The sequence below is a fragment of the Anastrepha obliqua genome, chromosome 2 (assembly GCF_027943255.1).
Source record: "Anastrepha obliqua isolate idAnaObli1 chromosome 2, idAnaObli1_1.0, whole genome shotgun sequence".
Classification (NCBI taxonomy): Eukaryota; Metazoa; Arthropoda; class Insecta; order Diptera; family Tephritidae; genus Anastrepha; species Anastrepha obliqua.
The window spans coordinates 132,791,963-132,807,400 of NC_072893.1; the positions used below are offsets into that span (position 1 = coordinate 132,791,963).

Genomic DNA, 15,438 nt, shown 5'->3' on the forward strand with positions numbered 1-15,438 from the left:
TATTTTCCACTCGTTCCTTTTTGCGCTTAGTTGAATTTTTTACAATTAAAATACAAACTGAGAAAACTACATTTTCCAACCAACTTCAATTTGCATTTTATTTTTTCTCTCTTTCTTTTTATTTCTCTATATTCCTTCAACTATGACCAGGTAAGCTCGCTCGTTTGCTCGTCATGCTCGGTGTAGCGCCTCATAAAAACCGTAAATCCGTGCGCCAAAACGAAAAGCGTCCGTCAAATCCGTGCCTTTAGATGGAATTTAAACCAAATCACGGCATTTCTTAAAAGCACAGAAACTATATTAAAAAACAAAATTAAAAACTAAAAGAAAAGTCATTATATTTTGTCGTCAAAGCTTGTAGCGCATTTGGTTTAAATATTTAAAGCAGCGCGATTGCAGCGCTCGAAACAGATAGAAGCGACTTTATACCATTTTCGTTGACTGTAGTTTGTGCCTTAAAATAGTAGAGACCACTGTAACAGAAACACCAACACCAACAACAAAAGACAAAATCAATACAAAAAACTGTCATTTGTTAGAGAAAGCGTGGCATTTTGACTTAGTTTTTATGCCAATTATCTTTAGAACAGCAAATACTAACAAGGACTCACATTTAACACATACACGCACACATGCAAATGACACACAAACCTAGAAACATTCGCGTCAGGAACGAACACTTACTCTCACATAGCGAAGCAGCAAACTAAGTTGCCAGGTATCTCAGTCGGAAATGGAGTTGAAAGCGCGCTTAAAGAGTTGACATGACCCGAAAGCTCGACGAAAGCTTTGCCTACAGCTTTGGGGGTTTAGATTTTTGAAATTGTATTAAACGCTGTATGCTAGGACTGATAAAATGATAGAACTAAAAACACCAAACGAAGCCAAGTATTTCTTCACTTGCATTTTTGACTCCAGCTTTGTGGAGGGAATTAATTTACGTGAAAGTAAAGTGATCATCTGAGCTCATCACATATTAGTGACGAACTCCTACTGGAAGCCTCATAACTCGCTCAAATAGGGAATATATTTCAGGGTATTGGCCACACCTTTCAGAGCATTTGCCCCAGTTATCACTTTTTTCACGCAAACATGCAAAGAAGTTACCCCTTTTTGGGATAATCTTCACCAAAATTATTGATGAGACCACTGCCGAAGTAAGCGTTTCCTGTTAAAAGCTTCCTTAGCCACACGTTTTGCGCTTACTATTTCATGCATCGAGCAGGTGGCTGCAATTCTCAATAGGCTTTTGAAATAAATTATAGTTAAGCCAGAGGTTTGTTGCCGGCCATTGTCTAATAACAATCGAAGTCTGGGTCACTGCCATTGGCTTTACCAGCAGGCTGACAGCTTATCGACTAGAAGTGGAACATTTGCCTATTTACGGGTTGCATTCGTGCAAGCGTTCTGGTTTTTTAGAGGACCACTCCCAGGATCATGACAAGATTTGAAAATTAGGAAACCGTAATTGTGTCAGAGCTAAAGTTAAAAATTTAATAGAATATCGGTTTTTAAAGTTACCGAAGTTGGGACTGTCGAAATTTAATTACATCAAATTAGTGAAAATATCATATAAATACAAAAGTATGGCAAAAATGGAGCCATCAAAGGATATTAAATTAAATGTACCAAATAAATAAATGTACAAAAATTTGGCTTTCCTAACTTAAAAAATAAAAAAGAAGGTCAAAAGATCAAATTCTCTAAGCGCCCAGACTCAATTCCATTTCCCTGTGGGATTCAAAAATGTCTGTACGTATGTGTGAGTGTGCGTGTGTATCAAGCTATTTTTATACCTTAAGTTACCTGCTAGTTATTCTTTCAGAATACATCAAAATCTAAACTCTACTCCCTACTCATTTCCTCATCAACAAGGTGAAACACAAAATGTACTCAAGCCATAAGATAGCTGTAAAAATATGAGGCGGTGCATGAAAAAGGGTCCTAAAAAGCTTGAGCTTTTACTTCAATGACTAGCTTTCATCCTTTGTTGTCTATGACAGTATGAACAAAAGTCAGTAAATAGCGTTGCCTGGCATTAGAAAAGCTCCTAAAAAGTTCAAGTTTCTGCGTCCTAAGATTAGTTAACACTTTGTGCTCTTATGGCTTGAGACTTTTTGAATATATTCTAAGCATTCCCCTCCACTTTCAAACCCACTTCACTTATACTAATACTCTACTCCATGTTAAAGTTTCCACTCTACATACTTCGATATGTCATATAAAGTTACTTCATCCCCTTTCTTCTATATATTTTTCTTTTTTTCATTCCATTTCCTTCATTCAACTTTATTTGCTCTACCCTCTTTTGATTTATTTGTGTTCTCGCACTTTGTTTGACGTTTTGCCGTTCATATTGCGGCTTGGCCACTTCGCAGGTACTAAACTATTGTCCGAAAGATATGAAGGCTGACATTTGTGTTCATCTAAATCGCAAAGTATTTAACGAGCATCCAGCGTTTCGTCTTGCCTCGGATGGTTGTCTGCGCGCGCTCGCCATGCACTTCATGATGTCCCACTCGGCACCCGGTGATCTGCTCTATCACACCGGCGAGAGCATCGACAGCTTGTGCTTCATTGTGACCGGCAGTTTGGAGGTGATACAGGACGATGAGGTTGTGGCAATATTGGGTGAGTGTGTCGAAGAAACGGGCGTTCACATATTTCAGTGGCCTCCTAAAGGTAAACTGTGCACCACAAATAGTAGCAGCTGTACAATTTGCACGCGTCCCACTAATTTCATGAGTAATTTTATGCAGCCCACCATTAGGAGGTCACCTCCGTACTCCAAATACATTTTGCACTTAATCACGCTTCCCTTGCAGCGCCGCTGATCCTTCCCCAGTTTGTTTGCTCGCAATGCGGAATTGTAATTTGTTCACACATTTTCTCTCTTCTTTTGTTCGACAGGTAAGGGCGACGTCTTCGGCGATCAATTCTGGAAGGATTCGGCCGTTGGCCAAAGCGCAGCTAATGTGCGCGCCCTAACCTACTGTGATTTGCATGCCATCAAGCGTGATAAATTGCTCGAAGTCCTCGATTTCTATTCGGCATTTGCGAATAGCTTTGCACGCAATCTGGTGCTCACCTACAATTTAAGACATCGACTGATTTTTCGCAAGGTGGCCGATGTGAAGCGCGAGAAAGAATTGGCCGAACGGCGTAAAAACGAACCTCAATTGCCTCAAAATCAAGACCATTTGGTGCGTAAGATATTCTCGAAATTCCGTCGTACGCCACAGGTGCAGACCGGCTCCAAAGAGGGGATGTCGGGTCAAAGTGATGTGGAGAAAGGTGATGTCGAAGCGGATCGCACCAAGGTGAGATGTTGGCAAGTGTTTGTATGCACAAGTAAATGTATGTGTGTGTAGCATAGGAAGTGTGTGTATTGTATGGATTAATGCATGTGTGTGCGTACTTTTGTGCCGCTGTTTAGTGTTTTTTGTAAGGGATATTTTTTTATTTTTTGCTGAAAATTAGCGCATTTTTATTTTAAATTTTTTTTCTATCGCATTTGTTATTGTTTATATGCAATTGTGTTAATACATGTGAGTACTTGTCAATGGTTGGTGTGTATTTGCTGTTAAAACTGTTAAATGGCTTCGAATCTTGGACACTAATATTTTAGCGTATTTTTGTTTCTTGTGTAAAAAAATATGGGTTTCAAAATCTGAAATTGTAAGTATGAAAATTATGGGTTGCTGCTGTGGCACCTGGATGCGAATTAGGATAAAAGGAAACTCAAAGATAAAAATATAACGGAGTATTTCTTCATTTAAAATATATGAAATTTCTGGGAGTATAACTGGAGCCTCATTGAGATTGTTTGTGAAATCTGATTGAACACAATTTTCCAGATCTTAAGAAAAGATCGATTTTGGAACTTCAAAAATGCAGCTTTGAGCTCAAAACAACCACAATTTCTAGTTATACGCCCAGCATAAATATTTGTATACCTTTTTGCATATTCACTTTAAAGTGCAGCTACCCTCTGATTTACTCTTTATTTGAACATCTTACTTCTTTTCTTAAACTATTTGCTTATAAAAAGTCCAAAATTACCCCTTCGAACCTTTTTGAGACAAATTCCTAGCAATAAGATTGATACCGTATAAAACCGTATAAACCGTATATTTTAGTAATATTTACTTGTATAAGGCTTTGTATATTTTTTTCTTCCTACTGCAATCCCAATTTCTTTCGCTCCACTGTGCTTCGACATCTCGCTTATTTCAAACTGTGCTGCATACTTTTAGGCCGTTTATAAAGCGTACTGTGCATATAAAACCGCCGACACTGAATTTTTCACACCGATTGCATCTGTGAACCACAGCAGTAATCTTATGTGATAAATATTGCCTTCGGTTAGGCGTACTTTTTAAGCAAATTCAATAATGCGACATATTTATCAGTCAAATGTAGCAAACTGTAAAAAAATCAAATGAAATTTACGTAGTGTACATTTTTCGTTCTTATTTTGTAAAAATTATATTTGTTTAAAAAAAATTGTATTATGTAAAACAAAAGCAAAATATATATTGGTACTCGTACTTATGCTCGTTGTCTCTTCTTCTTTCTTCCCAAAATACAAACAAACTTTTTCTCCTCCTTCGTTCTACATCCAAACTATTTTCCCTTATACCACCCTTCAATCATTTTCAACTTAATTCTTTCACGCTTTTTAAACTTTTTAAAATTTCTAAACAATGAAATGGCTTTACAACTTTCCCCTTAACCCTTGAGCCCTGAATGTGAATGGCTTTGGTGTTCGCTGTTGTATTTTCTGATGTTTACTTTTTAATTTTTAACACAAAACAACATTTGAAAAATTGCATACTAACAAAAAAATTGTTTACTACTCCTTTTATCTCCTTTCTATGTACACGCTTAACCCCTTCGCGCCCAAATTACACCCCGACGTATTTCCCCACCTATGATTGCTGACAATCCCGCCGCTCTTTACCGCATTCCTTTTTTTTGTGGTTGTGTATGTTTTTCGTTTTTGTTTCTTTTTTCCCCTGCAACCTCCTGTTCCGGCTGCCTGCACTCCCCGCATTGCTCGTTTCTTGCGACAACCCATCCAAGAAGTTGCCTGCTAAATTAACCCTCACCGAGGATTCACGCATCCTAGCAACAGCTGCCGCACCCTCTCCAACGCCATCACCCTCGCCCTCATCGGGTCCACCATCTGCGCGTAGTACGCGTGCTAGTAAATGGGGGCGCCTTCTGGGCAGTTCAAGTGTCGATTCGGCTAGCGATACCAGCGCCAAGGTAGCAGTCTCGAGAAGTTTGAGCGCCCGCGAAAGTCTGCGTGAGAGCACTGCCCAAGCGCGGCAGAGCAGTACTTCGAGTAGTAATGGTGGACAAGGCAATAAAGTAATTACAACAGCTTAAATAGATATAGAAAACCAAACCAAAAAGAAAAAAAAACATATTTTAAAAAAGAACACTTAAAAGCTATTAATTTACGAATATTTTTTTTTTTTATTTTTTTTAATTAAGCTTTGCATTGCAAACAATTGCCTTACTTTTTTGGTTCCAATATTGGCACGTTCGCGTACTTTTTTTCTACCGGCTATTTTCAAAATTAGTTAAGTTTCCGAGAAATTTTTTTAAGTTTTTATGACTAAAACTTTTAAAATTTAATTCGGATCGCAGCGCAAAAATTCCATGATCTTCAAAAAGTTATAGAAGTATTAAAAAAAGGGAAGCTTAAAACCAACAACATGTTTATAAAGCTCTTAAAAATCAATATTTGATCAAACTTTTTTTAGAACTAAACTTGAAAGTCTTGAAAATACAATCAGCGTTAAAATTTCATGCTTCAAAGCTTAAGCACAATCCTTCAAAGTGTTTAGAAAGTAATTGCTTAATAGCGTTAAAAGCTTTGGAAAGCTCTTAATGTGAACTAATTTTCGAAAAACCGAAATTTAAGGGTCAAGTACTAACAAGAAGAAGCCTAAAAACTCTAACATTTTTAGAAAGCTGTTAAAGTCCAATCTCTCGGAGCTTTCAAATTAATTAAAAAACAAAAAAATCCCAACTTAAAAGCTTCAAGGTTAGAAAAATTCACAAAATTTCCAGAGCATTAAACTTTAATCAGCTTTAGAATTCATAGTTTCGAAGAGAAATCAGTATAAAAACTCCAAAAGCACAAGCTTTGAAACACGCAGTTTACTCTAATAAAGTTCTGCTGATCAATTCCATAAAGATAAAAGTTTAACGCATAGCAAATCTAGTTAAATTTTATTCTGCCTGCGTAGTGGCTTTTAAAGCTCCGAATCTCGTCAAAATTCACTTAGTATCAGAAGCTTGAATATATCTGCTTAAACGAGCTTTCAGTACTGATTAATGAACCAAGCCCAGTCTGTAAGATAAAGTTCAAAAGCTTATGAAATAAAGTTTTTATCAGTTAAACTGAACTTCCACCGAAGACAAACTTCTATTCAAAATTACTTCGAGTATGAAGTTCCTGCCATTAGTTTCCAACCCACTCGCTAGATAGATTTTCGCTAGATATCCAATAAAGTCCTCTCCTCTGTCAGAATAAAAATCCAAAAACAAAAAGAAAAACGATGACTTTCCTTTGCAGAGCGCGGAATCTTTAGACACCAGTATTCGAAAAATAGAATTTAAGGATATTATGGCAACGCCAGCGGCAGCAGCAGCTAAGCGCGTCAAGAGCCTGGAGTCGCTCACTACGGCGACCGGACACAACTCGTGGGTGGAGCGCAAGTGGCGACGCATACGCATACTGGATGTTAGTAGCCCCTCAGCGGACGCACACATACACTAGTTAACAAAGAAGAAAACTAGAAATAATTTAGATATTTTTATTTTTATTTACATTTTTTACATCTTTGAATTATTTTTTTCTTTTTCTTTTTATTTTTTTGTTAGTTTATTTGTCTAGCTCGTAAACGCTGACTAGCTGACAGTTCTGAGCAATAGAAAAGTAGTGTCTGATCTGTGCTGAAAAAAAGAGTTGCGCCGCACTATGCCCTGCTATGAACGTAGTTACAAAGCGCGCGAATGCTCCCACCCTTGAGTAAACAAATAATTGTGCCTTAGCTGCGAGAAATTCGTTGACTGATTGGTTAATTAAATGTTTGGCTTTTTAGTTTGTTTGGCCTATGAGTTCTTTTTACCACTGGTATGCATTTCTAGTATTTATTTTTGTATCTGTTTTCAATATTCAGTTTCTATTCAGTTGGCAACTCTTAGAGAATGCCCGTTTCAGTTGTTGTAGCACTAACTTTTAGTTTGATTTAAAGACGGGCTCGTTCGTTGAATTAAAATAAAGTAAATAAGATAAGACAAATTTTACACCATTCAACTAATAATTTATAAAAAATATTTCTCCCTCTCTCACTTCCCTCTCAAAACAAAACCAACAAATAAACAACAATATATGCATGCGTACTGTTTAACCCAACCAAACGTAATTATCCGCAATACCTGCACAACCATCATCACCTTTTTAACCCCGGATTGCCTTATTGCTGCAACAACAACATGCGTTTTTCGTATTGGATACGCGAAAATATCGTACTGATTGACGCACGCGCACTCACGAAATGCTCACTTCGTTTGCTGTCTCTCACATACAAATGCACTTTTTCCACGCTCTAACTTTTCCTCTTCGTGTTCAATCACCTAACTGTTCTTCTTACAACACGCCCACTCCACCGTCCACCGTCCACCATACCAATCAACCCATCTATCAATACGTTTTTATTGCCTGCCTCTACCCGCCTGCCGGCCCGCATATATCTCCTTTACTTCCCTCTCATCACACTCTCGCTCTCTCTCTTTCTCTCTCTCTCTCTCAATTATGTGAATGAATTCAGGTTTTTCCTAAAGCTCCTAAACTACAGGCTAGCCAAGCGGCGCTCGCGCGCCAAGACACTATCGACGAGGGCGGCGAGATCGATGCCTCACCTCCCAGTCGCGAGACGAGGCTTATAGGCGAGGTTGGTTCTGCAACAGCAGCAGCAGCTGCGGCACTGGCAGCCAAAGAACGCAATCTGGCATTGGAGCGTGAGAGACAAATCGAGATGGCTTCGTCCCGGGCCACCACATCTGACACCTATGACACAGGACTGCGCGAGCAGCCGCCGACGATGGCGCAACGCGATTTGATAGCCACCATGTTGGATTTGAAGGTGGATGTGCGCCTGGAGATGCAGCGTATGCAGCAGCGTATTGGACGTATCGAAGACATGTTAGGTGAGTTGATGAAACGTTTGCCAACACAGGACTCTTCGGGTCAAACGACGCCAGGCGATGAACTGGGACCAGGTGGTGGTAGCGCGGGTGGCGCTGGCGGCAGTGGCACTACAGGTAGCAGCAGCGGAGTCGGTAGTGGTGGTGGAACGCTGACTGCCCGCATTGGTGTAGTAGATGGCGGTGGGGGTGGCGGAAGCGGCGGCACGCACTCGACCGCGGTCACTCCAGCTGCAGACACTGTGATAACAATTTCTACGGTGCCGCCCACGCCACCCATTAGCACAACCGCCGGTGCGGGAGTGATGGCACAGCTCGGTAGTGTAGGTGGTGGCAGCGCAGGAGGCGTTGGTGTGCCTACAACTACGACGTCCGCAGCTGTGGCAACGGTGGCGGTAGGCGCAGGCTCCAAGCCCATTCCACAAACACTCAGCCTACTCAGCCCAGCACAGATGGGTTCAGCGGCGACAACAGGCGGTAATGGATTGGGACCGCTGATGCTGAAGAAACGGCGTTCGAAGAGCAGGAAGGCACCAGCGCCTCCCAAGCAGCCATCACACGTGCAGAGTCCAGAACAGCAGCGTTTGCTGGAGGATGAACCCATTGTAGCGGCAACGACGACGACGGTGGCTGCGACGGCGGCAGCAACAACAGCTGCGGGGCCAGCGGTGACAACCCCAACAACCGCGACATCGAGCAGCGCGGCCACTTCACCTACGGCAGCGGTACCTTCTTCGATAGGTGGCAGCGGCGTCGGTGGCGGTAATACCAGTGGTACGTCCAGCGGTAGCGGCAGTGGTGGCGGAGGCGGCGGCGGAGGACGTAACAAGCGTGAATTTCTCTAGCCCAAAATACTGGTGCGCCATCAATCAGATACTGGCAGCAGCTTCGAGCAGTAGTATGAGAGGTGAAGCTGACTGCACAGAACGATGGCGTACAATGGAGAGGGGTGGGCGGAGATTACTTCGAGTTCATTTGCCACTGTTGCTTCTTTTTCCAGTTTAATTTAGTGAAAGAGGTAGCAAAAAAAATGTTTGGTATTAAACAATTTTTTGGTTTTGTTGAAGCTTTCGGAATCTTACATTTTACCAAAGAAAAGAGGGCATATTTCGAGCCTCTAGCAGAGTAAATATTTGTGATAACCAACCAGATATTATGACTATGAAAAAATTAATAAAAAAATTATTATTAGAAAATGTAAACGCCAATAGAAATATTTAAAAAGAACCAAGCAACACTAAAACGCCGCTTACCAAAAATTGTAAATTTAATTGTAAATATTACGATGCAAGTCTCAGACGCTTGCTTTGTAAACGCCAATAGAAATATTTAAGAAGAACCAAGCAACACTAAAATGCCGCTTACCAAAAATTGTAAATTTAATTGTAAATATTACGAAGCGAGTTTCAGACGCTTGCTCTTTGAAGCTGTATAGATATATAATACTCGTAAATAGATATGTACTTGTCTGTATGTTTTTGGTAGTCATTTGGGGCAGACACCGGCGGATGTGCATCCGAGTACACAGATAAGTAGCTACATTCGAATAAGTTCTACTCGTAGATCGATTGCAATACATTTATAAGTACTTAGCTAGCTGAATCCTTTGCCTTTGAAGGAATTGAAAACCCACTGATTTGCGACCCACAGATTTTCTATCGTTTACCCAAGAAAAAGATCGCACGGCTTCACATCCCAAAACAACTTGGCGAAAAATACACCCCCAACGATCTCAGCAGACTTAAGTGCTCCGTAAACAAAAACAAACTTATCTTTCAAAGTGGTTGAACTCAGCCAAGTCAGAATTCAATACTGATGGGCTAGATCTTGAAAAAAGAAAATTAGTAGAAAATTAGAAAAAGTCCCATTAAGCTCAGTACGACGTTTTCCAACCTAAGTTAAACAAAAACAAAGCAGACAAATCGAACTGATGTTTTAGCAAATTCATACAGCCAGATCGTTAAAAAAGGGATCAACCAACAATCTGAGGCACATTTTTGAAATGCGGAGCATTTTAACAGGAAGTCCGCAATGGATGCAGTTCACATAGAAATTATTATGCTCGATTCTGTCTCGGATTAGCATTGCTGAAGCAATTCTTCAGTGTTCTTTTTAGAAGCTATTTATTTTTGAGAATCTCAAAAAGTTGCGTAACCTTTGTTCATCCAGGGTTGGCCAAGACGATACCCTTCAAATGGGCAGATGCATCTGACAGCTGTTAGTTAATACCTGCTCTCAAACCTTCTTCTCGATTCTTGATAGCAGGATGACAAGGAGAGCTAGTAAGCTTGAACGTGAACTTTCCCCTTAACTTGTGAAAACAGAACCCACAGGGCCAAAGGGACTGGTATGGATTCTAATATGTACTCAAATGCATTGTCTGCCACTTTGTTCCGGAAAGAATTGCGTATTGATCAAAACCAAATCCTTCAAACCTTTTGCTTCGATAGTACCCAGGAAGGGTGATCAGAGTTAGCAGAATTTTGTTTTGAACCAGGAGCACCTCCCCGCGTTTGCTATCATCAGCTTCATAGCAGGAATGACCCACCAACCAACTTCTAAGCCCGAAAATCTAGCTAAGACCAAGAGCTGGGATATTTTTTACACTTTTCAAAGCTCCCCAGATTGCACAGCGTTGCCACATGTTTACTTTGAATATAAGCCCTTTTCTTCGAAGTGAGTTTATAAGAAAAAAATTGCATAATTAACTGCCATAGAAAAAATGAGCAAAAGTTTAGCAAAAACAAAATTAAATGCAGAAAGCAACTACGTAAATGAAATTGGAAAACGCAAACTTTGTAATACAATTTTCATTTAGAACCCGTCCTAAAAATGGAAAACACGCAGAATCAAACTGAAAAGAGAAAACCAAAAACCAAAAGCAAAAACAACAATTTTAAGCAAACGAAGAAAACAGTACTGATTACAAAATAAAAGTAAAAATAATTGTTAGAATTTATTTATAAACAAAGAAAAGAAGAAACAAAAACAAACATGAAACCAAAACAAACAACCAAACAACTACAACATGATTAAGCAATAAATGCAAAAAAAATGCTCCATTAAAATTATCTAAGTAATTAAAAAATTAAAGAAACCAAAAACAAATTAAAAAAACACTTAGCATTAAATTAAATAAGTGGCATATAAAAATTTAGGTTCCACACCAGAAGCGACAAACCCAACAAAACCAACTAAAACGCTAACCGTTTAACACAATGAACAACAACAACCAAGCGACAATCGAAAAACAAAACAAAATGATATAAGATACAATTTTCTCGAATTTCATTCTAAATAATTAATTAGGTGGCAACACGCCAATTGAGTTCGCGCGCATTGCTGCAAGCCGAGTTGTATATACGCAAACACATTTAATCACACACACCCATATACATAAAATCGTCTAGACTACACACACACACTCACCCGAGCACTCATGGGTATAGTACAGGCACGTGCATTAAAAATGCAGCCATATAACAGTGCATTGCTTTGAAAAGTTAATAGGAATAGTTGGAGTTTGGTGAGAGCACTTGAGTGGTGCAAAAATTAGCATAGCATAGTATAACACATACTATTATAATGTTGTAATAGTTAATACTTGCGTTGCCACACTTGTGATATTCAGAAAAAGGGAACGAAAATTTAATGCGTTAGTATTAGTAAATAATAGATAAGCGAGAGCTTTTAGGAATTATTTGGAGTTACATAAACTTTTTTTAATGGATCAGCAGTTTTTGATTTTCATTTTGTAAATACTTTTTTGCACTTTAGCAAAAAGATCGTAAAAAAATGCGTCGGTTGCTTAATTATCAAAATTGTCAGCACCTGCATTTTGAATGAAGGATTTCACCTTGAATTTTTGCACACTAACACTCGTTAGAATTTAGCTCTTTTATTAATTTTTCTTAGCTTAGCATAGAACAGGGCATGCAGGCCAGCGCATTAAATTATGCTGCGTTTGCCGAGTGCCTGAAAAGGTTTCAACACTGAATTGTAATATTTGCAAGTCCGCACTCTTTTCGATATTTTACGTTCCTTCTCTAGGCAAAAATATTAAATATAAAGAAAATTATATGAAGTTGTTATTTAAGGGTTGTTTTTTAGTAAGTAGAAAGAAAAAATGTATATAGAAAGTTTAGAAAGCGTTGCATATTTCTTTGAGTACCTTGAGTAAAATAATAAACATATAAAAATATTAATTTGTTCCTAAAATAGAGCCCGTTAACTGAAATTTCCACCTTCCGTTTGCTTTAAAAAAAGTTTTGAAACTAAAATTTCTATTCTTTTGAATTCCTTTAACTCTGTTGGTTGAGAATTGATGAGAAAGCCACCAAATAATAGTGGGAACGTACAAAAAAGACAGAGACAAAAAATATAAAGTTTCTGAAAAGCAAAAGTTTCAGATTTTTCAAAATGTTACAACTCTTTGGAATAAAAAAACAGTCTTCAAATATTTTAACGCATTACCGTTAAAATTTTAAACTTTTTATCTTCCTATTGGTGTTCATTCTTTTTCTCAAATTTAGTGAATACAAAATTTCCGAAATTAAAAAATGTATACTTCGAATTTTTCGTTTTGTTTTCTGCAATTTTACTAAACGTAGAATTTTTGGAAGTAAACAAAAATGCCCTTTTAACTCTTTAAAATTTTACTGAACAACAAATTTTTCAAATAACTTTTTTTTCGAAACATACCTTTTTTTCCAAACATATAAAGTTCAAATTGCGAACCAAAAGCAACACAACCAACAAACATACTTTCATACCTGCATACATACATACGATTTAAGTAATTTATAAATAATCTTAAAACACAAAAAAATTTGTTACCTGATTGCAACTACACTGTGCTTATTTGTTAATTTTTTTCAAACGCTTTTACGTAAAGATATTTAATATATTAAAAATTGTTAATATTTGTTCACTCATATCTAAATAAGTATATCTAAATAGCATATGCATTTGTAGAAGCGTATGTATATTGTATATTTACTTGTTTACCACACTGTAATATACATATTTGTACAAACGACAAGCAATTTACACACGGTATTAAATACACACACACCTACATAAAATTATTTGAAAGAATTGTTTAACTAATTTTTAGATTAAAAGAAAACTCAAAAATAACCATAAAATTTTAATAAATGTAAAATGTAGGAAATTTATTTCAAATCAAAAACCTTAAACAATTTTATTAATTGAAATGTGTAAATAAAAATTGTAAATTATTGTAAAATACAAATTTTCAGCCCGAAATGCTAGCGAGCTAAGGTAGGCATAGCGGAAAACTATTAGCTTCATAAAATATGGTAATACACACTAACAAAAAATAATAAATAAATAAAATATTATATATAGCATATTTATTGAAAATTACGATTATTTATAAATAATATAAACGCTTAAGAAATTCGTCAACTACGCGCGCATACGAAATTAGAAAATTGCTAGAACTAAAAATAAAAGTAAAACAAAAAAAGGAAATTGGAATAAATTAAGTGAAGCTTATAGAGAATTCGAATAAAGAAATTACACGAATATTTATGTATGTATAAGCGAATTGGCAACTTTGTTATTTTATTTTACTTTTTTTTTGAAAATTTTCCTTGCAAAGCCTTACATTTCGAAAATATGCAAACGCAGACCAAAAAATGTGCAATTAATATAATAAAAAAATTATTACTTATAAATATTTAGGAATTATTTCAAAATGAAAATTGGACAAAACCATTTAAAAATAATATTGTAAATAACAGTAAAAATAGCGGTGAAGGGAAGAAACTATTAAAACTCTGTAAAAGAAAACTAAAAATGCTTGAAAAACTGCTGCAAAAATGCTTTGGAACTCAGAAAAATACGAAATATGGAAATCTAAGCTCGCATTGCCCTGAAAATGCAATAAAACACTCACTAAGATTGAAAAATGTAATACCTAAAGAACAAACAAACGCTTTTATACGCCATTTAACACTTAAAAAATACAAATTCTTTTTTAACAAAAAAACTAAAAATAAAATATATCGAATTTCACTAAACATTAGCAACCGCAGAGAGAAAAACGAACAAAGTTTACAAAAATATACATTGGGAGCGACCAGGAGAATTTTCTTTGAATTTTTCGCAAAGTAACAAAGTAGCCATAACCTAAAAACACTAGAGGGAAAAATTTCAAATTTTTACTAAACACCGCAAAGCTCGCTACACACTCACCACTATATAAATAATAAAGTAAACAAATAAATAAATTATAATTAAACAATTATGGTAAAAATAATGGAAATACATACATACATACAAATAAATTAAAAAAATTATGAAAACAATTTTACAACTCAAAATAATGCAATAAAGTAAAGAAAATATTATAAAAACAAAAAACGCAAGCTCCATTTTATTTCCTAAAATCACAAGGAAAACAACAACAACAACTTAATAGAGCGTACATACATACATACATACACACCAAGTCGCGCTATGCCAAATGAGTAACAAAAAATAAGATATAAACACCTATTTAAAAAATCAAAAAAGAAACTAAGTTTACACATCAACTTAAACAAAAAAAACACACACAAATTCGAAAATTAAATTTCCGAAACATCGCTTAGCACTTAAGAAATTTTTAAACAGCAGCCAAGTTTGTTTACTTCAATGCAAGCGCCATAGCTACTGAAAAATTTGCTAAGACGACGCAAATTTGCGAAAGGTATTATGTAAAATGAAAAAAAAAAACTACAAAAAACACGATACAGAAAACAGCCAGAAGCTGGTCACTAAGCTGACGCTAATGTAAATTCTAAGTGGAAAACTATACATTTAAAAACCAATGAAGATATGAGTACAGAGAAATAAATTATAAAAAATGTTTTTTAAAAGAATTCTGAACTTCACTTCATTATGGCTGATGCAAATGTCTCATTTACGATGAAAAGTTACTTCTTTGGAATTTATGAAAAAGCTTGAGGTACGAGCGGTAAGTAGTAATTCCTGCACTTGTAAGTAATAACTTGCAACGCCTGCACTTAGGACTTTTCTGCTGCGAAACCCCCTTAGGAAGTTGAGTTATGCCATTTCTGAGCCGTTGGCGCTAAGCTTAGTGCATTATGAAAAACGCGGTATGCACTTGGACGAAAATATCTATTTTAGTAATTAGCCTGTTATTTCATCAAATTTCACACCCAAGAGACTAAGCTGCGACAG

General features: G+C 36.8%; 1 protein-coding gene across 5 annotated transcripts in view; it reads left to right on the forward strand.

The window, feature by feature from the left end:
• Positions 1 to 15,078, forward strand: part of LOC129237432 (potassium voltage-gated channel protein eag) — a 159,525-nt gene extending 144,447 nt beyond the window's left edge. Inside the window, exons 14-18 of one of the 5 annotated variants that reach the window (XM_054872179.1) lie at positions 2,379 to 2,631; positions 2,911 to 3,320; positions 5,086 to 5,376; positions 6,593 to 6,760; positions 7,851 to 15,078. In XM_054872179.1, coding sequence (XP_054728154.1) covers positions 2,379 to 2,631; positions 2,911 to 3,320; positions 5,086 to 5,376; positions 6,593 to 6,760; positions 7,851 to 9,071 — 2,343 coding nt within the window. In that variant the 3' untranslated portion in view covers positions 9,072 to 15,078. The remainder of the gene's footprint in view (positions 1 to 2,378; positions 2,632 to 2,910; positions 3,321 to 5,085; positions 5,377 to 6,592; positions 6,761 to 7,850) is intronic. The other 4 variants (XM_054872181.1, XM_054872182.1, XM_054872183.1 and 1 more) reach the window with 4 other exon arrangements.
• Positions 15,079 to 15,438: the final 360 nt, after the last annotated feature.